Source organism: Gobius niger, assembly GCF_951799975.1.
Source record: "Gobius niger genome assembly, chromosome: 1".
Lineage (NCBI taxonomy): Eukaryota > Metazoa > Chordata > Actinopteri > Gobiiformes > Gobiidae > Gobius > Gobius niger.
Window position 1 is genome coordinate 52,212,077 of NC_136852.1, and position 27,788 is coordinate 52,239,864.

Here is a 27,788-nt window from a genome sequence, read left to right on the forward strand (position 1 = left end):
GCACTGATTCAATGTTTCGCAATGGATTTATTTGGGAAATTCTAATTAGATTTTCCAGCCTTGAACTGAACAGTATTTTGAAGATTTTTCTTTTTTTCCTGAGGGATTTTTTTAACGTCTAATTCCAAGCCTGATTTATGGAATTTTGAATTTCAGAAAACAAGGTGAAATTTCAATCTTTACAAATTTTCCCACCAAGAAACAACTTTTGGAGATATTTCAGAAAGTCTTTGTAACTAATATGTCAGAAAATAAAACCGTAATTCAAACCTGGCTCGATCTATTTGTCAGATTTCATCACCAAAAATATGGGACATTTGGGTCATTTTTTTAAGGCCATATTTTTATATGAAAACATAAAATGGCAGATAAGTTGCAATACATTTTTTCCTCATATTTATGGGAGGAATCTACAGCCAAAGTTTCAAATTAATATCTCTAAATTTGAAAAGTTTCCCTATTGGTCTTGAAATATACTTTAGTTCTGTGGGATCATGGCCGAGGCGTCTGGTCGTGGCACACAATCCAAAACTCTGTGATGGCCATTGTCAGATTGGATCAATTCCAGACAATTACACACTAACTACTGTCCTGTCCACTTTCAGGATTACTTAACTTGCACGGTGAGTAAGCAATTTCACCTTGGTCACATGATTTAGAAGGAGGGACAGACTGAGAACCTAATGTTTCGCTTGATAAATGGCCTTTTTATACAGTTTTCAGAGTCTAGTAGGTTTTAAAATCTACAGTTTAGGGTCATTAGAACTATCTATCCTTAAAAGAAATGTTCTTTTTGGAGAACTGGATAGCAATGGGTCACAACATTCCCAGTAAAACAGGACACCGAAATACTGTGTATAATGTTATTATCCCTTTGTACATTATTTTTGAGCCCTAAAATGAAAATGTTGGATGGGGGACAAAAGGCTAAATGGCTTTTACTTATTAAGAGCCTTTTATATCCATAAACTGTCTATACATTCATGAAAAGTTAACATTAATTTAAATCACATTTCCTGCATAAATCCAGTACTTGAGTAAAATTATCCAGTCACTTTCCACCTTCAAGACTCATAAGTATGGTTATTGTTATTGTGGTAATAATGCACTGAAACATACTTTGATGACTACATTATATAATAATCACAAAATGGTGTATATCAGCGTTTCAATACAAAAATAACTAGTGACAGTTACCCATTGTTGCCTCGTACCTGTTGTCTTCTAAGATTGCTTTGTTCAACAAAGTGCACAAAAATAGCGCAACAGAGCCGCGTTTTGTGCGCTCTTTTACACGGACACAAGGCGGGGGCCACGTGGGTATTCACAAGTGGACATTTTGGAAAGGGAGGGGACACGCCGAAAAAGTCTTGACCTTGCAGTTTTGTCCGCGTCACGTGACTTGCCTGTCGGCCGTAGAGTCTGTGGAACTTGTGTCACAGCTTTTGTTGGGGAGATTAACGCAGAACACACAATGTGGAGCTAGGCCCTGGCTGCCAGAGTCGGTCCCAGTCCTGGTTTAGACTCCCCCCGAAACCACGGTCCCACTTCGGCTAAAAAACAACCCAAAAAAAACCCCTCACCGCTGCCATGATGGTGCTACTCCTTCCAACTTCACCGACCGAACTTTGATTGGAAAACACCTCCATTCTTCAGCATCACTGATCGGGAGACATCGAAGACAATCACGCGGAAAGGTGGAGAAAGCGAGAGAGAGAGCGCGTACGCCGGGTTATTTTTACTCATCCTGCCCCCCTCCAATGAAACCCCACTTCGTTCCCAAGAGCACCATCCACCAACACAGTAAGTCTTTCTCCTTCTTCTGTCATCCCGTGTGCGTTACAGATGTATAGCTTTGGTCGGCCATTTTGAATTTGAACAAGGAATGTGAGCACTGGTTGGTCGCTTGGTCGCGCTCTGAAGGTGACTGGTGGTTGAGTGGGCAATTGGAGATATAGCTACTGTAGAGTGCCGCTGAGTCGCCAATATCGGGCCGATCACCTCTCGCAGTAGTGCAGGGTGAAGTCTTTCGATAGCTGCTTCTCGCCTAACCCCCACGGCTCGAGCTGGTCCCTATTCTCCATATCCTCATCCCTGTCCTCGGCCTCCTCCTCCTCCTCTTCGTCGTAATGACTGGGCTCCTCTATGGATGTCTCCAGGTGGTAGCAGTAAGGCTGGCCCTCCGTGTACTCGTAGATCGTGGGGAGGCTGCTCTTGAGGCTGCACCGCCGGCGTAGCGCGACCAAAAGCGGCTGCGGCATGGTGAAAATGTCCACGTTGTTGCCCAGGTCTATCCAAGACAAACTGGTGAAGTTCTTGGGGTCTTTGAGCATTTCGGTGAGGTCCTTGAGAATGGCTATGGTCAGGCGGTTGCCGTTCAACGCTAGCGTGCTCAGCTTGGGCATCGACGCGAGGAGTGGGAGAAGAAACCTCAGATTGTCGTCGTGGAGCTCGGTGAAGCTGATGTCCACGGCCACAACACTGTCTCTGTTGTTTTGGAGGTAGAAGGCGACTTGCCGGACGTCCCGAGAGGACAGGGGGATCCCGGACAGGTCGACTGTGTCGCTGGACAGCTTCTTCTGTAGGGTCGTCTTCAGGCTGGAGAACAGAGAAACAAAGAGATTCAGCCAGACAATTTTCAGACTGATTGTGCTACTATTGCACTTTTGTCCATTACATTTGAATCATTTTTTTTTTTACACAAAAAACACAACTTTTATAAAGATAAGATTTGATAGGAACAGGTGCTGGGATTTTGGAAGTGAGGGAGAACCCTTTATTGAAAACTGGTTTTGTCAACAGGATTTGGCTTAGTGTTTCTTTTTGATTAGACAATCGCCTCAATAACCCTTAAATCACTTAAGATGTTTTTGTAATTGTAAATAAATCAACATTACACTTTTTATCAGTACAATCAATACAATTTTACGACAAATCTCAGAACACGGGCAATGTTTATGAAATCCTATAATAATGTATACGCACCCTTCATCAATTTGGCTTTCACAGAATTTGGCTTTCACTAAAAAGCACACTGCACATAAGTAATTGTGAAATAAGTGACATTTTGAATAAGTACTTTTGTCCTTAATTTGAGTCCAGATAAATGAAACAACTACAACAGTTTTATTGCAAGTAAATAAAGATTTTTCATCTAGTTTCGAGTGCGGTGATTTCGTTCATCTTAAAGGGACTATACAGAGTTTAAAAATGTTAAAATTATGTATTTTCCTCCCCCTACATGTTCCAGCCATGTCCTAATGTGTAGAATGAGCCCAGACCTGTTCACAACAACTGCCTCTAAAATCCTGCACTGTCACTAAAAACTGTGTTACGTCGGGTCCGAATTGCCGTCATGCACGAGCTTAATATAGAAGGTGCAGCTACACATATGACCTGAGGTGGCAGTAGTGAGTATAAAATGGCTAACTTGCATTTAGCCCCTTTAATTTAAGTGTAAATATCTTGCCGTATGGACGGATTTCTTTATAATGAAGAACTGAAGTACTTATTTCAAGATTACTTTTTGCAGTGTACTATAATCTAAATTTACTGAATCATGACAATCATCATTATAAATACACTCTTTGCATACTAATCAAAACATTTGCATATGAATAAAACCATTGGACAGAAGGATAACTTTTGGTTATCAGCCCCTCCAGGATTTGGTGATGTTGTGATTGCAACTATTAATGCAAAATCCACCAAACTCTGCGAAATCGGTGCAGCATTACAACTTATCCAAAAGCCCGCAAGTTTCCCACAATTATTTCAATAATATTTAAATTATTTAAATAATTTCCTTTCCAAATACATATGGTTCTGTTTTTTAGATGATACACCCCTCTAAAACCAACGCCTACTCTAAGTATTGTCTTATTCCCTAGGCTCTTTGGTTTAAACTGATACAATATAAAGAGAAGTGTGATTTTGCCATAAAAATATATTGTTTTAAGCAGAACTTTTCATCGCAACTTTTGTAAAAATGGATGCAGTGAACACATGTCCAAGGAAAGCCAAAACATTTCCACTTGAACGTAATGTTTGATGTAAGGCTTGCTGCATGTGCTTCTATGGGCCGTGGCTGGGTGTTATGTGTCCTGTTATGTGGCTATGAAAGCGGGGGTGACTGGGCTAACTTGGAGCGGAAGGCTGACATGGGAGAAACTCAGGCGGGGGATTTGCCAGTGTAAACAGAGGAGCAAAAAACATCCGAATGAGCCAGCAGCTCGAGCTTATAGAGCTGGGACAGAGAAGAGACCAGATCTAATACTCATCTATTTACATTAACACAGAAGCTGTACCTTTCTGTAACATGGGCAAGAAATGACACCTAAACATTTGCGACTATTCAAAAGCAGCAAAATTGTGATTGGGTGCTCTGGGATGGGTCTACAGTAGTTGTGTAAGATCTGTATACCATTATTTTCAAAACTATATATTTTACAGCATGTTTGTAGGGCATTCACTGTATAATTTCAGTACCCCGCTGCAATAAAATAAATTATTTAGAGAGGTCTGCCTCTGTGAAGGCAATCTCAGGACGAGCCCACGTGACTTGCTTTTTAGCATTGATTTTCATTTTTAGGACACTGCCTGTGTTATGGACCTTTATTGAGCGTTGTAGGTTTGATCCAAGAGTCACATGGTGTGTCCGGATATACTCTGGATTAAATGGTTATGTGTGGACTCTGCTTTTGGTTATTCGCTGTAAAGATATCCAGCACAGACTAAGCTGTGGGGTGGATAGTACGATATTGAAGTAACTTTTCATTTCAACACGACACATTCTAATCAAACACAAATCGTAACTAGTTTTCGAGCTAATTTTGTCAATAGAAGACTTAAAAAAAGACTACATCAGGACCAAGACAAGACTATAATTGAACTATGTTAGTAAATGTTTAACCTCTTTCCCCCCACCTTCAATGTGCACATTTTCTCCAGTTCAGCTTTAACCAAATCTAAAAACTTCCTAAGCTCTTTTCTCGTTATTGTTGTCAGGTTTTCGTAATTTTTGTGGGTTTTTTGTCACAGTTACGTTACATTAAAAAGTAAATGCGACCAAAATGCTGCAAAAAAGCAATTAGGTCGTGACAAAAACACACCATAAATGCGACAAAAACACTACAAAAAAAGAAACTATAACATGACAAATTGCAGCCAAAATGACTAAAACCTAGGTGAGTTTTGTAGGCCTTAGCTTTCAAATGAGGCGTTACCCTGGCCTACAGGCTGGAAGGTCTCAGATCAAGAAGCTTTAACGCTAAACTGGAGAAAATGTGCTTGATTAGAGTTAAAGAGGTTAAAAAGAAACTACATCATGACCAAAACAAGACTAAAATTGAAGTTAGTACATGTTTAAGTAAAACTAACACATTTTTAAGTTCTGTTCATTGTTTTAGGCTGAGTTTGATCTCAGTCAGATAAAGACTATAGTGATATATTGTGGCTTCTTGCGATACGAATATTGCATAACCTAATATCACGATACAATATTTTTGGGTGATATATTGTGCAGCCTTAGTGGATAGATTGTATTTTATGAATAATAATGTGAATTATGCTGCTTTATTTATGCAATTTCTCCATCTGTGAGATCAATAAAGTATCATCTTATCTTATCTTATCATCTTATCTTATAGGGTTGTATCAGACTACAGTTACATGTATCTCCGGAGAAAAAGAAAACACATGATTGCAGCTCCTTCTCTCAGTGTGATTGAAATGAATGCTGACAACAGAAATCCTAGAAGCAGATGATTTACTGTGGCATCCCCTGAAGAAAACCATACATGACAGGAATATAAGGAAGTGCGGCAAAACTGTAGTTAAAGTCACTATTCTGCAACTATTTAATAACTTAAGCACTTTACTTTTAGCAGCTCTGTCATATACATATACTGTACACTCTAATGCATATGAATTGTCCATTTCGAGCACGTTGTCCCTCGGCATTATCCATTATTTACACCTTGCCTCGGCCTTTTGTACTCTGTCACTCGTGCACATCCCCCTCTCTCTCCCTGTGGATGTTTTCACTCGCGCTCTTCCTAAAGTGTCCCGTTGCAGCGTTGCTTCAGTGTCAGGGTAAATTATAATATCCGCGGGCGTCTGCTGACTTACTGTGACATCCTCCGCAGTACCTGTCAGCGCCGCAGCCTTTAATGTGTTTTTAGGGTCACGGTGGAAATGGAGAGTGCTTTTCTGATATGGCCCCGAGCAGCGTTTGCCACCGTTTAAAGCAGGGGTGAAGGCAGGGGGATGCATTAGACTGTTGTTTGTAATTGCCGCGCGCACAAATAAGACGTACAGGGTGTGCTAAGACTCTTCAAGCGCAAACAGGTGAGTGTCAGACAGATAGAATACTGCAGAGAAAGACTGTTTATTTTGGTGGACTTGTTTCCCCTTTTGATTCAGTGAAAGGCATGGGGCCCGAACAATATTTATTTTTGGGGTCCGATACTGATACCAATATAAAGGGGGATATAGTATAGGCCAATACAATGAGTGATTTCATTTAATGTATTTTTAATCTTCCAAATAGCCGATAGTTAAACATTTTTTACCAGCGTTTATACAGGCAGAAAAAGGTCAAATATGATACTTTTTAATGCCATTTTGAATGCCCAAATACTATATTTTAATGCCACAAACGCAGGAAAAAGCATGCACATATTTCATTTCTTAAAGCAGTGCTAAGTAACTCATGCCCCTAGAGGCCAATAAGCGCCACTGCAGGTGTCGTAGCACGTTTTTTTTACTCATTAATTGTCCCTGAGAGTAAATACTACACTGACAGAAAAGACAAAGGGAGAGAGGGATATTGTACATCCAATTACACAATGGAGATAATTCTTTTCACTCAAACTTGGCTGCAAATACTGTTTAAAGTGGCGCTAGCCCGCAGTTAGCTTTGCCCGTTAGCCTGTTAGTTTCTTCCTCATGATTCTATTAGTATGTATTGGTGACTTTGACCCGGTGGCAGCGAAGTTGCAATTGTTGTTTTCTGGCCAGAGACACCAGAGGGAGATGAAAGACCCCCAATCATCCCATTAACACTTGTATTACCCCCAGAGGGACTACGAAAAGGATTTATTAAGGTAAACAAGTTACTTAGTACTGCTTTAAGATTTGCATTTAACCTTAACCCTTTCTAAAGAATTGAACCTATACAGTCATTTTAGATTTAATGCTAGTTTTAATCCAATGTAATGCTTTTTAATGACATTTAAAGGCGCATTATGCAACTTTTCATGTGGATAAAAAGTTGATATTTGAGCGTATATGACCTTGTAGTGACCCAGTGGCTGTATGAGTGAGTGGTCTGCATGACGCCTTTACTTTCCATCACAGTGGTTTGTAAGGCACTCGAGGATCAATTGTTTGGAAGGTTTTCACCAGTTACGGACCTTTCACCTGAAAACCTATCAAACAATTAATCCTGGAGCATGATTAAAGCGCCATACTGACCATTCATACAGCGGCTGGGTAGGCACAAATATCAACCTTTTTTTTTGGCACAATTCATTTAATGGACTTTAATGCTTTTTAATGCCCCGTGGAAACCTTGTATTACTGCAATAAAGCTTTCAGTTATAGAAATACTTTTCACTAGGCTAATTAATTTGAATTAGTTTTTTCACCTCCTATTGCAAAGCCACTTCTTTAAAACAAGTTGCTTTTTCGGTTCTAAGCATTCAGGCTTCTTATGCAAACCTCGTCTCTTGTCCTTTTGTATTAAACTTTAATAATGACTTGTATTTATAAATATCGCTGGCCTTCGTCTCTGAGTATTGTTATTATTGGCAAACCTTGTGTTCAATTGCTTAAACATGCCCATTCATGCCTTATTATCCCACCTCTTTCACATAACAAAGTGGGGCCAGTGAACATGAATAATAATAATTTACTTGTAGCTTGAGGAGCTACGAATTCAGGCGTTCATTGCTTCTTTTGTCAACGTGGAGACAATATATCATTATTTGTTCTGACACTAGAACATTCAAGGTTTCGTTTAGATGAATATTCTGTTAGTTCATACCCTCCGAGCACAGTGATAACATAGTAATAGGGTCAACAAGTCATGGTCACTTTTCCCAAGAAAATACTGACCATGTTTCCTGATAATCTAATACTGACTTAATGAAATGATAGATCACAATACCCTGAAACTTTCCCCCATGTATTACACTTTGCAATCCCAAGCAATTTCCACCGTATTACCTTGTGCTGTAAAGTGCTACCCTGGACTCACTTTTATTCCAATTCTAATTTTCTGATGTGCAATTTAAGTGCTGCACTGGCCTGCACCTCGATCTGGCTCTTTCCTCCCCGTCTGCCCCTATATCGACCTCGCAGTGTTGTGTAAGACTAATCATCACTGCTCCTGTAACGGGCTACAACCTGGAAACCCTCCTCATAAGGTGGAAATGGATTTTGATCACACAACTCGCTGCTTTTCGGCTTAGCCTGGCCGGCTGAACCCGGGCGTGAAAGAGGCATTCACGGAGGAAGCAAACTCTATTTCTCACACGTTAATCTGATAGTCTCCAAAGGACAGCCAAATGTATCAAGAGGAAAGTGGTTTGGAGAAGATCTAATGGTGCAGCAGTGGCCGAGGAATTCCATAATAACAATGTAGAAGGATTTTAGTCTAGAAAATTCAAAGGAATGTGAGTAATATAGCACTGAGCTTTAAAAAAAAATTAGTGTAGTAATTTAGTATCTTCATTGACTAGTTCCTGGGGTAAAATGGACTTGGATGGAGTCGACAAAACACAGATTCCTTCCTTATTTAACCTCAATTTACAAATCCATGCAGTTTTTGATTATAAATGATACAGTTTCATTTATTATTACAATCTGTATGTTTGTTTTTTAAATAATCTTGGGATCCCCATCTCAGAGCTCATGCCCCCCACTCTGGAAACTACTGGAATAGACCATAAAACTGAGATATGTATCTGATTCTGTATGATTTATTGAGTGATATCTACAAAAAACGAATAAGGTGATTAAACTAGAGGTCACTAAATGGCGGACATCGGTCCGGATCCGGACCCATGCACCTGGACCTTGGAGCCGAACTTTGGACCTGACCCTCAATCCCCTCAGACGAACGGCTGCGTGTGCTCTCCCTCTCCCGCTCTGACTGCAGAGCGGTAAACTACAGCCCAGATGAACAGAAAGAGAAAGTCCTACATCTTTGCTCCATGATGCTTTTTACATATTTAGAAACGGTTTCGGAATAACTGAAATATGGCTCGCAAAAAAAAAAGAAAAGCGGAGGGCACCCTAATTAAAAATGCACGCACGATTGTAGAGCGCATATATGTTTCCCGATTGGCAGCAAGCAGGTCAGAACCTGGACTAAACCAGGTCTGAACCTGGTCTAAACATGGGCTAAACCTGGACTAAATCTGGACTAAACATGGACTAAACCTGGACAAAGCCAGGACTAAACCTGGACAAAGCCAGGGCTCAGTGTGTTGGACTGAGCCCATCACTGTCACTCACTGTCATCACCGCCACAGAATCAACGTCGGGCGCCACATATTGCATTTCGAAAAAAAATAAAAAATAAAATAGAAATGTATATATATAAATATTCTTTTTGCATTTCGTAAAAGAAATTTCGTAACATTATTTAAAACACGCACCCTATAGAACCGCCGCAGCGGTGAATTTATGGTTATGGTTTAAAATGCGACGGCCCTAGCAGAAGTACACCCCCCTCGCGTCACCCCCCGTGCATACAATAATATGGCCCTAACACAGTATTAGTGTAAAAAAGCTGCTTGGCTTAAAAAAAAAGCATTGTCCTTTGTCATCCTCTGTTACGATAACACTACCATGTTATTAATGTGATGTAAAGTTAAAGTGCGACCACAAAACAATTCAGAGGGTTATGGGCAAAACCAGAGACAACTTTGAGCTGTTAAGCTTCTAGGATGATGAAGCATCTCAGTTCAGTCCAGATGACAACTTTCCTTTGCTACACTGGAACAGTCTTGGACGCTGAGAGCTCACAGAAACAATCTACAAAATAATGTTTGGCTCGTGCCGTTCAGTCCAAACCTGGACAATAATAGAATTGATCTTTTAGACAAAAATAAGCAAGTTTTCTGCTCATCTAAACCTGATACTTTTGTTGCCCTTTAGATTTAGAGTTTTTTTTTGTTCAAATCAATGATGGCTCTAATAAGAAAAATGGCACCCGCTTCTCCAAAGCCATATTTGCATTCACACAATGTATCACGCTCTGCTTTTGATCCATTACACAATGAAGTCATCTATTAAAATCAGATTTTATAATAACCACAGCGGCTTCAGGCACTTTGATAATCAGCCTCTGCTTAATAGTCAGGAGCTCAACGTGATCAAAGAGTTTTGACAAAACTTTTTATCGTACAAATGAAAGGTTTTTCACTTTTCATTTGTACAAGTAGAGCTGAAACTAATAAACTAACTAATAAATCTCATGTTGGTGAATACATTTTTCATCTATGTGTGAATTAAACCTCAAAATGTTACGACATTTGTAAAACCTTTGAAGGAGCCTTTTTCTGATGCAAAATTTAGAAAAGTTTTAGCAGTTTAAATGTGCTCAATAAATAAAGTGGATTGAAACTGACTTTATCCAGGCATGGGACTAGCAACTGTGGATTTAATCAGACGCTTGTCAGAAATATATTATGTCATGCTTCACAATATTAACCTCCTTCCTTCTTCCATCAGTCCTTCCTTTCTTTCTTTTTTTTCCATCAGTCCTTTCTTTCTTTCTTTCTTTCTTTCTTTCTTTCTTTCTTTCTTTCTTTCTTTCTTTCTTTCTTTCTTTCTTTCTTTCTTTCTTTCTTTCTTTCTTTCTTTCTTTCTTTCTTCTTCTTCCATCCTTCCTTTCTTCTTCTTTCTTTCTTTCTTTCTTTCTTTCTTTCTTTCTTTCTTTCTTTCTTTCTTTACAGTAACAATGGGACATGCAGTGTCTAAATCATGTACCGTAATATCACAATCATTATTTCAATGTCCATGACAGTTATCAAAGTTACATCTCTTTCCAATATTGTGCTGTGTTTTTTTTTTTTACTTTTGAGATGTGTTTGAAATTGCAATTTAGCCCAGCTACATTAAACAGTGCCTGGTCCATGCGCGGGCAGCTCTTTCCCTGAGGTTAATTTTGAGCTGTCCTCACCTCCCCCCGGGGCCATTACTCCAACGCTCACACCATTATTTTCTGCACAGTCATTTACACTCCAACTCTGCTTTATTATGAGCTCCTGCTTCACCCACAGACAGACATAGGGCGTAACAAGATCTGCAGCTTCTCTCATTGCAACATATGGGTCCTCAACAGAGCGGAACATTTTGCCCTATAGGAAGAGCACAGATAAACACTGAAGTATTCACCCATAAAGCAAAGTTACTTCAAGTACATCCACTTTATTGCTTGAAAATTAGAGCGTCAATGTAATGTTTCATTTGGAGGGATGCAAAAGGCGTGAGGCGTGAAGGCTAAAAAGGTCAGATAAAGTGCTGACATTTTCACACAAAAGACCCCCGAGTGAGAGCAGAGGCAGCGGCTCTGTGGGCCACTGCTTCAGTCAAACCAATTTTTAAATTGTTGAAACTAGTCTAATAAGAATCATATTGCAAATTATGTACAATACTAAGCCAAAGAAGGGCTAATTCTGGATAAACATGGGCTAAACAGTCATTTGAAAAGCGGAGCCATTTGTGTTTGCACAAGGTGATTTCAAGAGAGTAAACTGGGAAATGTTCATTCATGGAAAGAGGCACGATTATGTTGTGTTATTTATAATTTCAGTATTGTTTGGTAGATGTGTGGACAAGGATCACAACATGGACAATATAACAAAAATCCATACATTTCATTCAAGTTCTATGGCACGAGTAATTTAGAGAGCATTATGTTAATTTCTGCTTGACGGCTGTATCCCTTTTTCAGCCAAGACAATTTCTTTTAATTATCATACTGAATAGTTTTATAATTATGTGCTGCCGTGTTGCTGTTTTATCTCTGTGGGATGGTGACAGTTGTATTTGCAGAGGAACACGCGCCGTCGAGGCTCACAGCATCCACAATATTAATCATCTTTTGAGGACTTTTATCTGAATGATTCATGCGGCTCCTGCTGTCTATGTCTGGGCACCACCGGCTCCGTCTCTCACTCCACCTTCAAGAATCCCGAGCCGTGACAAAGTATTAAATGTTCTTTTGACTTTAGCTTCATCCTCTCAGAAGTGTTTTAGCCTCTGTCCAGGTTAGCTTCACTTCAAGTCTACACAATATTTGTTACTAACCAACAGGCTTGTACATGTAGCGATGTTTGCAGTATTACACCTTGATAGTGTTTCCTTAATGCTACGTTTGGGGTTTGATGTGGGATTTTATATTCGTCTCTCCAATGGTAAAATGGTAAATGGATTCAATTTCTATAGCAATGTTCCCTCTTGCTTCAGGTCGCTGTAGTGTCCAGAAATAGCTCTGACTAAGACCATTTCCACAGCTACAATACAATAAACAGCACAAACTTATCCAGGCAAATGCTTTATCATGCTTTATCACACACCTACACCTCTAGAGCAAACAAATACCTCGTTATTACTGCTACAACTCCTGCATTTAACCTCTGTGACGACTGCTACAAACAAGTCAACCTTTTGCATTTTATTATCGAGCAAAAACAGCAATTTAAAGTTTCTAAATCAGACGGCTACTCCTAGTTGGATAGAGTTGCAATATTTTAAAGTTAGCAAATCAATCCTATCGCCCCGAGTGGTTGCAGACTGTGGTGACTCTTGACTTGATTGTATTTATGTTATTATTTTATGTGAACATTTGAAGAAGGTAAGACTTTATTGATCTCACGTTGGAGAAATTCACGAGTAACAGTGTTTATTTATATCCAACATGATATTGTTTGGATATTACTGTAAAGCACATTTTTCATCATATTAGACGACATTGAGGGCCACAAACTGGAGGCCAGTGCATTCAAACATACAACTTAAAGGGATATTTCAGAATTTTTGACATAGGGCGTCATTTCCTAGTTATCAGAGTGTTGTTGATTTCTGGAGATATATATATTTTTAAATTCATGCAGTCCTTATATTTGAAGAGTTTAGTGGTGTTAGGCTAGTGCTAGGTTAGAGCATGTCTATGGTATATAGTAGCCTGCATTAAAAACCTCTTCAAAATCATTGTGTAGTCCTCTAAACGTTGCCATGTCTGATTTGTAGAAAGCTCCTTTGTGAATTCCACGTGTGGTAATGCCGGCCGCAGGTAAACAAACTACTGTAGATCCGATAACCGAGCAGATCACTCCGCCACGCAGTAGTTGACAACCAGCTGATGCTGCTCAAATATAAGTTATTTTAAATGCAAAATGGTTATATTTCAAAAATGATTCAGTCAACACAGACATTTATATCGACAGTCTGGAGTTATCAGTGATTTGCTTCAGGTGCACTGTGCTTGGGTCAGACTGTTTTTAATGCAGGCTACTAGTTACCATAGACATGCACTAGCCTAGCACTAGCCTAGCACCACTAAACTCTTCAAAAATAAGGACTGCATGAATTAAAAAAATAATAATCTCCGAAAAATAAACAACACTCTGAATAACTGGGAAATGAGACCCTATGTAAAAAATCCTGAAATATCCCTTTAAGTGAGGTTTTAACTGTGTCCCACACCTTTATTTAGATTTGGAAGCTTCAAGCTGGATTTTTGTCTTGTTTTTGAGGCTATAATCTCTGGCCACACTTTGGACACCAGTGACCAGTGATTTCAAAATCAAATTTCAACATCAGTGAGACCTACATAAAGGTCTGCGGCAAGGGTTAACTTATTATGCTAATCATGCTCTACTATAAGTTTGCAGATTCTGTTCAAAATTTTCAGTTCCCAAATAAAATGTATCTAAAATGTGACTTATCAAGCGCATGTAGAAATGTTGAAAACCGATCTTACAAAATGGGATTTTAAATGACTTTTCCCCTCTTATATTATCTTTTTATTTTGCTTTTACACAGGAGGTCCTGAATGGTTTGGGGGTCATGGGCTGAAAAGTTTAGGAACTCCTGCTCTACACAAACACTGCTTCCGCTTCCTTTACGACTATTAATACTACTTCTATTATTAACTACAGCTCAGTGCAGTGTCTGTTTGTTCCCACTCAAAGCTAATTTCATTGCTGATCAAAATAACTCAGTGTCAGGTCCCCTTCAATACGTCTTTTCTTCCCTCCGATTTTCTGCGCTGATACGTTCGGCTGAGTCATAATGAACCTGTCCCGTCTCAATGTGCCGCATTGTGTCTCCTTCTTGACTGTGAGATTAGTTTCATCTTGCAAAATGAATGCATTATCCTCAGCATCTCGCCATCTGTGGGACAAGCAATTGCATGGAAACAGAGACACGATAGCCTGCCTCTTTTCATAAGGGGGATTAGCTTGTACTTGTACACAGAGAGCTAATGCGCTATTCGGAGTTTCAATCTCAAAGAAATGTTACCTCAATACGGGTGAGCACGACTTAGCAAGGCCCCTGTAAGCTTTACTTAAGCGCCTATAAAACATTTTGTAGATAGTGGGTACAGTGTGTAAGACTGTATTATGTAAAAAATAAAGTCAATCAATACATTTATTTCTTCAGATTTGTTGACATATTACCTGCTGCTGTGTTACAAAACTATTACAATCTTCAAACTGTCTTCCTTTCTCAGAGCTTAGAGCTGTTGCCACAGAAAATCAATGACACAAAGGTTTGGCAGGTGTTTATTCTGTATGGCCTCTAGTGTTGTCAAACTCGAATTTGATACTAAGAAAAAAACACTCAATAGCCATTTTGACAGGAAAAAGGTACAGAAACGCAGAGCTGAGAAGAGCAGCCAAAATATTTACTCAAGGAAGTGTCATTTTGCTTTAAAATGATTTTACTTAAAGCTGCAATATGTAGCTTTTTATGTGAAAGAAAAAAGTATATTTGTGCGTATTTGACCTTTGACTCAGTGGCTATAAAGGTGTAGCATGGCACCTTTGCTTTCCCTTAAAGTGGCCTCTGTGATGCTCCAGAATCAATTGTTTTAGGGTTTCTGGCAAGTTCCTGATACGAACCCCTAAAAACAATTGATCCTGGAGTGTCATAACGTCCACTATGAGGGAAAGCAAAGGTGCCAAGCTGCAGCCATAACGCCACTAAGCCACTAAAAGGTCAAATATGCACAAATATTAACATTTTTTTTTCCACTTCAAAAGTTGCATCATGCACCTTTAAGTAGAAATGAAAACTAGAGACTAAAAAAAATTAAAATTAAAAAGTACAAGGAGAAAATGCTACTCGAGTTCCATGAGTACTGAGTAAAAGTCTGATTTATGTTTCAATAATTAGGAAAGGACTTTATTTGTACAGCGCATTTCACAGACTTGGTCACAGAGCGCTTTACATGGAACAATTTACCTTCACTCCATACTTGGTGGAGGTAAGCTACCTTAGAAGCCACAGCTGCCCTGGGGTAGACTGACGGAAGCGAAGCTGCTAATCTGCAGCTCCCTTCGACCACCACCGTGAACCACTCAATCAATTATGAGAAACAAAACATCAAATAATGTGAAAGTCAAAATATTTCCAATGAAAATGCCATAAAAAAGATAGAAAATAAATGATTCTGAATTTAAAAATGCAAGAAACACAAACTACTGAGTATGACCCGCCTCTGTAGGAACATAACACTCCTTGTATAGTTATAATTGTATAGAATGGTGGGAATGCACATCATTCTCATTCCAAGCGGATGTTCCAGACTGAGTTCCAGACAAATAACGAATCTCAGTCACACTTTATTTTAATACATTGTAACTACAGTAAATAAATGTAGTACAATGTAATCTGCTTAGTAACAATCTGTAATAACCTGTACCTGTGTGGTACAAACACAATGGAATAATGTGTATTAGTACTTTGGAGGTACATAATGTAATAAAACATAAGCCCCTTAGGGTTAGGGCTTAGAGTTAGGGTCTTATGTCTTAGTACATTATGTACCTCCAAACTACTAATACACATTACTCCATTGTGTATGTACTACATACAGTAAGTACAAGATATAACTCTTTGCTACATAGCACATTACATTGTACTAAATTTGGCAGACCAAAGTATCAAGGGTAGTGTAAAATAAAGTGTTTCATCTGGCTTCTGTTGCTGTGACATCACTTGCTTATATAGAAAGCCTAGGAGTTTCTTATTTTTAAAACTTAGTCCTCCTACTTCAGCTTATCATTACCACAATTCTAAAACTAGGTCTTATTACAAAAACATAATAGATTGGAAAATGCAAATCAGTTTCTAGTTTAGACACCAGTTTTCGTATCAATGTCTAGGTATTGATTTTATTTATTTCTCCAAAAGAACATATTGTTCAAACCTGCCACAATCCAAAACCATCACCTAGACCAGGGGTTCCCAAACTTTTCAGGTCGCAACCCCCAAAATCACACAACCAACAAACCAACCTCCTTCTATAAAATGTAATTAGCATTTGTAATAATTTAAGGAGCAAAACATTTAAAATCTGGTTTACTGGTGTTAGTTTGAATACTGTATTTTATATTTATATATTATATTTGTCTTAATTTCACAAACATATGCTGTTTTCAATCAAAATACATCTAATTCAATGTCAGAAATGTAAAAAAAAATATATTTAAATCATTTTGCAACCCCCCAGTGTCCCACTTTGGGCACCACTGGTCAAGATTACCATTAATGTGTAACCAAACTGAAATAAAGCCTTTAGCCCATGCCCCAGCTGTCGGGAAATTGGTTTGGTAAGTGTCCAAATGATATGCCTTTTTAAAAATGGTAAAAGCCTCCAGCTCTGCTCTCTGTTTGCACTGACGCCGTTAGAAGTGCTGTGACTGGCAGGTCAGCCTGTGGCCAGCTCTGTCCTGGCTCAATGTCAACTACAAAGATGAAAACCTCCTCTATCGCTCTCTCCATCTTTCCCTCACTCTCTCTCCTCCTCTGTATCCCCCGCTCTCCTCATCCACACAGGGAGCGCAGCCAAGGATTTATGGCCATTACATTAGTGAGTGGAGGTCTGGGCACCAGGGACTTACCAGGCCTGGGATTTCCGTCGGGACATGCTCTGTCTCAGCCACTTGGAGTGCGGGGTCAGGTGGTAGATCAGCTGTCTGCAGATCTTATCCGAAGACTTTATTGTGTCTGTGTCCTGGAGAGAGATGTTCCGTGTTAAAAAAAGAGATTAAGCCTCAAAAGTGAGAAGCACAGACACCACTTCCCCCCAAAAAATAAAAAAAGGATGTAAACGTGAAAAAATGAGGGGGAAAAAATAGAGGAAACAGTGAAAATTGGGCTTTAAATCTGAAATGGTAAACCCTCGCAATCTCACATATAATTTGCTGATAACATTAACACGGTTTTCTGAGCGACAGAGACTCTGATATTCATAGCACAAAATGTGCATAGTATTTTAAAGCTTGATTAAATCTTCATAAGCAATAGTGTACCATCTCAATTTAAAATTCTTTGTGAAATCAGGGGAAGGCTTTTTGTACATTTGGTGGCTCATTGCACAGGTTACATTTCATTTCCAACAGTTTTGAATGACTTTTCAAGTAAAGTGTGATAAGAAACATAGAAAAAGCCATAAACAATTAGTGATGTTTTTAATTCTGTTCCGCCAAATTAGTTTTCTGCAGAAGTAAAAGAAAAACCGCATCTGCGGTTATTGTTTTTTATGCCTTGAGCACTGCTCCGAACAAACACACGATTTCTGTGTCTTATTCGAGGGAGAGAATCTAATCACATGCAGTGTTCATTGGTGAGGAAAACACAGGAAGTGCACAGGGGAGACTCCGCCGGTAAACAATGAGCCTGTCTGTTCATTAGCGGCGTGCGCATATCGAGGCTCTGCTAGGCAGTGGCTTTCATATGCGATGTGCACAAAACAAACAACACACTTTCTATTTTCTACTTCACTACCTTGGATTTTCTTGTTCCTGATGGCTGTCATGTATAACACAGATAGGCATGGATTAGTATCTCGCTGTGGTCACAATAATGAACACTATTCCCACATCGAGTAATCAGGCATAACATCATGAAGTCCCCGTCCGTGCAGAGACAAAGCTCAGGCAGAAACGCAAATATATTTATTTCAAACATATTCCAGTATGTCCCCTTTGCATTCGCCAATTAATCTTTTGTCTGCGCTCAAAAAGTAGTCATCTAGACTAGGTTGTTGAAAACCGGAGACATTGAGACATTTTTGCCCAATGTTTGCCCCAATTATTTTTCTTACTATCCCATTTTTCCCCCTCATTTTTATTACAAATTTTTCTCTACTTCCCCCCACAATTTATTCCCCATTATTCCCCCATATTTCTCCGATTTTTTAACCCATTTTTTCCCCCCTGAATTTTCTCAATTTTTCCCCCCAAAACTATTCCCCATTTTGTTAGACATTTCTTGACATTAGAGACAAACTCTTCAGATCTTCCACACATTATCGTTTTTTTTTAGTATTTTCGTATAGGTAAAAGGTATCGTTCAGGTATCGGTATCGAAAAAAATGTAACGGTACCAAGCCCAACATTTAGGTCACACTTTAGATTCCAGTTCCATGTGTAGGTACAGGTAATTACACAAATTAAAGTGCAAGGTTTAATAAAGTGTAACACAGGTGTATTTCCAAGTGTTTTGGCTGTCATATAGATGTGCAAGTTTGACAAAGTTTCATAAATTGAGGAAAATGACTGTATAACACACAAAAGTGGTGTACGCTTTTGTTAATCGTACACCATGTTGTACACCTTTATAAAATCTTTACACTTTAATGTGTAATCAGCTGTACTTACATGTGTCATTACTTGTTACCTGTACCTACGCATGGATGTGATGTGATCTAAAGTGCTGCAGACATTTAATCTCTTATCCAAGAATAGACGAGCTCAAACTACCTAGTCCAGAAAACTACCTTTTGAAAACTCTAACTGCAGTCGCTAAAATGAAACAGGAAAAGACTGAGAGCTTACATAGACTTTCTTTTGCTAAGATAATATCAGCAAGGATTGGGTGGTTGTAATGTTATGCTTGATTCGTTTGCTAGTAAATATCTACACAGTATCATATTGCATGCATTTGTAATATAATTAAGTTAACTGAAATGGCTAATGACAAAGGTTGCAAATATATAGAAATGTATATGTACATAAATACATGCAACTGTTGTTTTAGTTTAGAAGCTAATGGTTAAATTTTCTCTCAGCTGTATATAAATATTGTATATATATAATATTTATATATATATATATATATATATATATATATATATATTGTAATTGATTTGCAAATCTAGTCGCATCTGCAATACCACTACTCAGAGAAACTACAATTATATTTTCGAAATTGTGCTTCACAACATGCACCGTCTTTCTGCATCTGACCTTCTTCGGGCACTGCATCTCTCGTGCCAGGCTGAGCAGCAGCTCGTGGGAGATCGGGTCCACCAGATTGAGAAAAGCGGCATTTTTGTACAAGATGTCGTTCAAAGACGTTCCTTCAAGCCCCAGGTCCTGCAACATACGACACACAAAACCGACACAATCAGAGGCAGAAATTATTAATAGCACGTGGGAAAAGATTTTGAATTTTTTGGGGGCAAAATGCATTACTGCTGGTGAGGAAGACGTCCCAGCGGTGTCTGAGGCGATGTGACTCAAAATGGAAAGATAAAAGAGATGTTTGGCTTTAAATATTCATTAGTAGAGACTGCAGCTTTCATCTGCAGCAGGGAAGACGGATCCGGAGGGAGCTGGAGGAGCGCTGTGTTTTGGCATTCACAATCTCACCTCGGCTCCCAACATGCCACCGCTTATATAGGCTTCGTACCATCAAGATCCTCATCTGAGTGAAATGGTCCTTTCAAACCATCTGAAATAAGACATGTTCTAGCGTGGAATGTGAAATTTTAATAGTTTTAACCACACTGGGTCACAAGGAAGAGCCAGTGCAAAGCCTCTATCAATGTTCACTCTCAAACTGTCAAACTGTAAGACATATAAACAAATTAGGCTTATAAAGTGTTTTTATAGATGCTAAAAGTCAAGTGGATGCATCGTATTTATATTGAGGTTCAAACCATGTTCTAGGGTTCCCTCGTCAAGCCCATAATCCGACAGGGCTGCTCGATTATTGAAAAAATAATAATCATGATTATTTTAGTCATAACTGAAATCACAATTATTCAAACAATTTGTGGCCTTTAAAAAAGTCTATCTTTATTTTATTTATTTATTAATCAAAAAACTATGCTGAATATTTTCTGTTTTCTGAACAGTCATAAAAGTACAAATGAATTCAAGTGTGCCTCGATTGAGGAGAGGTCTCTCTTTCACACCTGCCCCCTGCTGGCCAGCCCTCACACCTGCGCAAGCAAACTGAGCAGCGTAGCCTGATGACATCATCACACAGCGCTGTTTGTTTTTATGTCAGGCAAAAGTATGAGCCATGGCACGTGAAATGTGAAGGGAACATAATCCCAGCGACATCAAATAATGCAAGTTTGCTTTGCTTCGTGAGATCGCTTCGGATGGACAAGTGGGAGGGCATCCTTAATAATGATTTTAATAGTGTTTAGTGTAATGATCAAAATCATAATCAAATTTCGATTAATTGCACAGCCCTAATTCGACATTATCAATTTATCAACTGGATTAAACTGGGACTATACTAAGTAAATCAGAGACGAAGCAGCTTGCAGAGACCAAACCACCAAAATTTAGATCCATCGGCCATATAGTACACATTAATAAAAATATTTAAAAAATACTAATACAATGATAGTAATACAAAGGACACACGCATTATTTCAGTGGATTGGATTCAAAGTTTCACCTATGAAAACTGGATTAATGATTTGCACCCCATGAAAGAACCGGACAGGGACTTGCCACTCAAACAAGGAGCAAAAAGAACAAATTGAGTGTTACGTTACTGGTGAGAATTGCTCGCGAAAGTGTGCCGCGAAGGCAAACGAAGCGGAGTGAGTCGTGAGAGATGTGTGACCTTTGGAGGGTGATTAGAGTCAGACAGTGAGCGCTGCAGCTGTACTTTACACTCATCAACACGTGCTCCACCAGCTCCTCCTGCACCAAACCCCACCGGCACGAGTCTGTTGGGCTGCACGACTGATATCATCTGACTAGTCCCCAATTAGTAAATTACAAAGGCTGCAGTATTTAGGTAATATAATATCTCCAAGGGGATCTTATCCTGTCAATATCCAATCTATTAAACCTCCAATTTTAACACGTTCTGCATGTGATTCTTATGCATGTGATCAATACTGACTAAAAAAGAAGAAGAATGCAATTGGATTTCTTTCTCCAGAGTACTAAGTGAAAGTGCAGACGTAAATGACAGTGTTCCTCATTGGTGTGGTGAGACAGTCCAGCACTGGTCCACGCTCACAATATGCCTGGTTGAAAGCTACATTTGTCCAGCAATAGTCTTTATTTCCTGGTTTGGACCCCATTGCAGTCCTGTTTTGTGACATTAAGATGGTTTTATTTGCATTGTAAAAGCTTATCCAGAGCAGTGCATTCCAAAGAGACGGGGTCGTGAGGCCTTGGGTGGGGGTCTCGAGATGATTCGGAGTGTAAAACAGCATATCATTTGTGACATCCATTCAAATATTAAATATAAACTGTTTAAAAACATATTAACTTGATTTTTAAATGTTTTTCTCCCCTAAAGTAGCATAAGAGGCAATCACCTGAGTATTTTAGGTGTCACTTTTTGGTTTGGGAACCCCTGATCTAGAGCACCATTTGTAAAGGTTTAGTCCTATCAATATTCCAATTTGAATGGTCGCAACTTGCAGTTATCTGTAACACAATGTCTTCTGCAATCAACAAAATCAAAGACTCAATAGGACCTTACTAAGTCTGCTGACCTTGTTGTTTATATTTCTACAAGCATTTGTCCCGGGCCAAGGTCAGATAGGGGCCTTCGAACACCCTTCAAATAGCGTGTTCAGTCACATAGAGATTGTGTGCCTTTGCTCTATCCACAAAAAAACGTGTTACTAAATTTTTTTCAACCCAAATCCACAATTCAGAGCTTCTTTACCTGCCAATTAACCAACTTGTGTGAAACCTCGTACAGTTTTAATTAGGAGAGCCGGCTTTAAGAGACGTGACCTATAGCAAACCCTATGCCACACACATTCAACACACAGCACAAGACTTCACCCAAACACCATCAGCATTGATTGCATTAGACAGTCTGAGTGGGAGGCTGCAGCTACACATTAATGGCTCCTCTTCCAACAAGGGCAACAGTAAACACGGTGTGAACCCAGGGCGGGGGCGACAAGCTTTCAACCCATCGGAGAGTAAAAATATCTTCCGCCGTCAGTTCACACGATCAACATGAAGACTCGCTTCTCATGTGTGATATATACGGTTGGGTACTTACACTCTGTAGCTATAGGGTTAAGGATTTGATCAACAGACACAGTTTAGTCCTATTTTTCTGGTAGTGGTAGAAGGAATACTATGAACAAGGTTAGATGACTGCATGCAGCCAGTATCACATTATGAAACATAGATTGCAAACCAAGAAATATGCTTTTGCTAGGTGAAATGAGAATATGAACGGGGAGAAGACTGAGATATGAACTCATGACGCTGAGATTGAAACAGTGTTTTGAGTAAATGCACAACCTACACTGTCAATGTGCTGGGGTTTGTTGATGTATCCGTAATATTGTCATCATGATTAACCGGTTTACAATCAATGCGGTGATAAAAGCTCACGGTAGGTTAATCGTGAGAATATTAGGACCCACGGTAAACTGTACAGCATATTCATGATAACTGCAGAATGGTGCCAGAGGAAGAGTCCCAAAAGAACCAGGTGCAGCTGCGTTCACTGCACAGAACAGACACAAAAAATAAAAACACGCCACAAATACACACCACAGAGACAACCACACAGTTGGGGTGGGAGGGCTGGAGGGAGATGCAGTATGGTGGTTGATAAGAAATTGCGTACTCGTTCCATTGTTTAGTGATGTCACAATCTTAGAATATTGTCTCCACTCATAAGCATTATCTTCAGAGAAAACAATTGGTCCATAGTCCAAGCAAAAACAGTGAGAATTCAGACTTCTTTGTTGTTAATATTTTATGTTAGTTTGTTGCATGTTTCTATATTTTTATGAAGGTGACCCGAGAAATAGGTTCCCAGGTGTTCAAAAGGTTTCCTATATTATACCAGCGATGCTACAGAGTTGCTCAAAATTTAATGTTACGTTATCTCCATTAATAACTTGCTCCATGGACAACAGATCAGAGAATTCATACAGCCATTTGTCCACTGCGAAACAGTTAAGTTTACGTTTTTTCCAATTAATCATGATAGTTCTCTTGGCAGCTATAAAGGCATGATTGGTCATTTAATAGTCTATTTTATTATATAATTTTATTATATAACTGTTGTGGTAAAAACTAAAGTGACACCGTACGAGCGCATGGATTTCAGCTAATAGGGTCCTTTGTTAAGAACTCTTTTGTAATTATAATGAATTTACTGTATGAGACACAGAGGGGGAAAAGCCTGAAGATAATAGATAAAACAAACTGAATGTTCAATATTTTTTCAATTGAAACAACTCTTAGATAATTAAGAAATTGAAGATAAGTCTTTCTTTTTGTGAACATTTAGACCAGCGGTCCGCAACTGGTGGACCTGGATCCAGACCTTTTCAAAGCCTTTTCATCCTCTCGATATATACTTAATTTCTAAGGCTGAACTAGAAATGATCTAAATAATTTGAATAACATTGAAATGAAATGACTAAATTATTGATTCAAGAGCAATTACTACATATGTCCGAATCCTGGACAAATGTCGCAAGTTACGAAAGAAACGTTTGCAGAGCTCGAGCTGATTTAGTTGGGGACCCCTGATTTAGACAGTATTATAAAGGATTTGAAACATTTCTGGTATTTTTAATTTTAAAATCGTAAAATCCCAATATTTTTCCTCACTATAATCATGAATGAAAGATTTCGAATCGTGGGGGATCATGGGATCCCCACAATGCAACAGTACTTATTCCCTGTTGCTGAATTGGGGAAAATGGGAAACAGAAGCTTTATCTCCCTGCAAATACTTGACTTATTTTCTGTTTAGTCCGGGTAAGATCCTGACTTGGACACGGCTTGGTCCAATAGTATTGTCCCGTTTTACCCTTTAAATTCCTAATGCTCATTCTTGCCTATTAAAGATGATGACAGAATAGAACACCAAAAATCCTCTCAGGTGGTACCTTGTGTGAAAATACACGGGCTTTTAAACATGAACTCCAAGACGTATTCCTATCTAGGACACCAATTAAGCTCCTGTTTAAAATTCAGCGAACAGAAGCTCAGATCTCCCTGACATCTACATTCTTTAATACCGTTGGTTTTAGATAAAAAGACAGTGTTTAATAAAAGCGCTGCTCATTTGGAGAGGGCTCGCCTGCGTCCCCTGTGATGTGGCTGTCATGGAGCTACCTAGTTTATGTGCTTGGTTTGATTAAGGAGGTCCGACTCTCTCCCTCCCTCTCGCTCTCTCTCTCTCTCTGGTGTCAAGGCTTCACAGTAATTAACAGTGGATAGCCCGACAGCTGTGGAGACGGCAAAGGACCTAAGGACAACCATACAAATGAGTTCTGACAGTCCCCTTATTTTCAGTGTGTAACTTTGGTTGTGGATCATAGTTAAATGTCAGGGAGAAGTGTGTACAGATTCACTCAAATAAGTAACAGGATAGACCAATGTGCAGATGAACAGGATTTAAAGAGTCGCTCTAGGTATTCAGAGCGATTGACTTCTACTCTTCACAGCAGATCGTGCTTGAAGTTGAAAGCCGCATACTCAGAGGTCAAAGCAGCAAATTGTCTGCCTCCTACCATGCTGTTTGATATTGATTCTGAATAGATTTCTAACTAGAATATGCAGTATTATGCTACGTTATACTTCCTTTGATCACTAAGCTCTTTTAACGTGCTTGTCCTTGGACGTGATGAGGACAGATTGAATTAGGAGAACATTCAAACTCAAGCTAGCAGAAAAGAAAAAGACATTTGTTCCCCAGGTCGTGGTTAGAACAGCAGGATTAACCAATCGTGCATCGGGTTGATGAGGGAAACCCGTGCCCCTAAAGGAAACCCACTCAGACATGGGGAAAACCTGCAAACTCCACACGCCCAGGCGATCCAGAAACCCAACCAGGGACGATCTTGCTGAGAGGCAGTGCCAATAGCTCCTTGTACTGGCCCCGGGAGAGAGATATGTCGGGCCAGGTAAAAGAAGATCAAAGAGCAGATTTATGTTGTGAAAGAAGACAGAGGTCGGCTGGTTTGAAGCGAGACGATACAAGACTATTTTCAACACTGCACTCCTGGGAGAAAAAAAAAAAAATCCTTTCAAAACAGACATTTCTACTTCTGATTTATCTAAGAACATGAATACATTTGCCAAAAATACCTCTAAGAGATTGGTACTTCAATGTCGAAACGAGACGTCTTGAAATATGTTGCATGTGCAGCATAAAACAGCTCCAAATAGGTCAACGCTGGCAGCTCTTATTGCAGGGTGAAAAGGGCATGGAGTGATTTCACATGAACTGTTGGGCTGTGCTTTGCTGGAGCCAGAAAGCCATGACAGAAAAACAATATATTGGCCTCTGGGGGAACGAGGATGGTTAACTGTAATGTACAATTATATCATGACTACTAGAGGCTATTTTAAGTTACTCATCCAAGTCACAAGTCAACAAAAGAGGGGACAAGGGCACTGTAGTGAGTCAGACCCGCTGCTCTCTCTGCCCAGTGGCCTACTTTCAACACAAGCACGTAGTAACATGTGAAAGGGGGGGACAAGAAGTCGGGCAACAGATTGAGGGGTGGAAATGTTCCAAGTTTGGACCATAAGGTGAGCAGGGTCTGGATAAGGTTTTGGAAACTAGGGCACGCACGTAGGCCGTGTCCAAAGCGCATCCCCTCCATCTGTTGCATCCGAGGCTTACGTGCACGATCAGCACTGTGCGCTTGTAAACACGCCTTGTACACACTCACCTTTCTCAGTAATTTGAGCACGTCGGTCGCCTGCTCTATCCTCCGTTCACGCAGCAATTTCTGTATCTCTTTTATCCACGCCACTCGCCTCATGTACGGGCTGTGGTTGGTCCTGCGCAGCATCCCGGGCAGCTTGTCCGATTTCAGCATCAAGGCGAAGAGAAAGTCCCCTCCGCCCCTGGTGCTGCTGCCCCTGTCGCTCTCCCCCGTGCCGTCCAGGAGCTTGCGTCGCTTCTTGGAGAAATTCTCGTTGTCCAAGCTGCTCTGCCTGCTCAGCCTGGAGCCCATGTCTGCCGTAATAGTAGTAGTAGTAGTAGTAGTATTTGGAGAGAAGCTAATGATACTGGCAAAAGGACAAACCCATAACGTGTCCCGATGTCCCGGATAGTGGGGAGCAGCGCCGAGGTGTCTGGCGCTGCGACCGTCGCCGTCAACAATCTCCACCGTCTCTTTCTTGGGCTTTTCAAAAACAAATCGTCATTTTCTCCCCCCCCATCCCTGTGCAGAAAGTCGCTGCTGTTGCCGCTGTTGTTGATGCACCTAGTGATAGCCTGCGTACGTGCGGTTGTACTTGTATCCTGACACCGAGGACGCTCTGGCTCCCTCCATCCTCTCCATCCTCTCCTGTGTCTGCCGTACGCTGCTGTTTAGACCCGTGCAACGTGGAGCGTGCAGCCAATCCGCGCGTCCGCTGCTCCAAAGCGCGGACATGGCCTCCCTCCAAGCCTAAAATCCATTTCGGGAATGCGTGTATGGATAGACAACAACAAAATTATAAGGCCTTAAAGTGCATATGACACATTAGACATAACTTTTGCAAAAACATAGTTAGCACAATTATATTTTAGATTTTGCTGAAGATTGTTCCAAGCTTTCTTTAGTGTGGCCATTTTTGTGATGTTTATAGTTTCACTTCCTTATTCGACACTGACAGGAAGTGACATAGATGAAGGTAAACAATTTTAAACTGTTGCCGTGCCAACCATGTTGAGTCAATGGAAACTGTCAAACTGCTATGGAACTTTACCTTTATCTTGTATTTATGCAACTGTGAAGCACTTTGAATTGCCTTGTGTATGAATTGTGCTCTACAAATAAACTTGCCTTGCCTTGCCTTGCCTATCTATGTCACTTCCTGTCAGCAGCTTAGAGAGACTAGATGCAAGTTGGTCATTTTTATGCTGACTACTGCCCCTTTAATTTTTTACATTTTTAACACTTTAAAGGGACTATAGGGAGTTTAAAAATGTTAAAATTATGTATTTTCCTCCCCCTACATGTTCCAGCCATGTCCTAATGTGTAGAATGAGCCTAGACCTGTTCAACACAACTGCCTCTAAAATCCTGCACTGTCACTCAGAAAGGTGTCACTGCCATCATGCACGAGCTTAATATAGAAGGCGCAGTTACACATTTGGCCTGAGGTGGCAGTAGTGAGTATAAAATGGCTAACTTGCATCAGCCCCTTTAAATTAAAGGCACACCGCATAGATTTTGGCTTATTTATAAAATTGAAATACTAGCATTTATTTTATGATAGATAATTTCATCACCTCATAAAGGTACAAATAAACATGAGCCTTTGCTATGAGCAGCTCAGCTCGCC

General features: G+C 39.8%; 1 protein-coding gene across 2 annotated transcripts; it reads right to left on the bottom strand.

Annotated features, from left to right (window-relative positions):
- Positions 1–942: 942 nt before the first annotated feature.
- On the bottom strand, positions 943–26,857 carry lrrc75ba (leucine rich repeat containing 75Ba). 2 transcript variants are annotated; one of them, XM_079556520.1, is made up of 5 exons: positions 26,183–26,857; positions 19,497–19,625; positions 18,034–18,057; positions 17,148–17,260; positions 943–2,598 (listed from the first exon to the last, which is right to left on the bottom strand). In XM_079556520.1, exons 1-5 carry the CDS (start codon positions 26,468–26,470, stop codon positions 1,998–2,000), a joined length of 1,155 nt encoding a protein of 384 aa, XP_079412646.1. In that variant the 5' UTR covers positions 26,471–26,857; the 3' UTR covers positions 943–1,997. The 2 variants fall into 2 exon arrangements, with proteins under 2 accessions (XP_079412646.1, XP_079412647.1); XM_079556521.1 differs by lacking the exon at positions 18,034–18,057.
- Between the last annotated feature and the right edge of the window lie 931 nt (positions 26,858–27,788).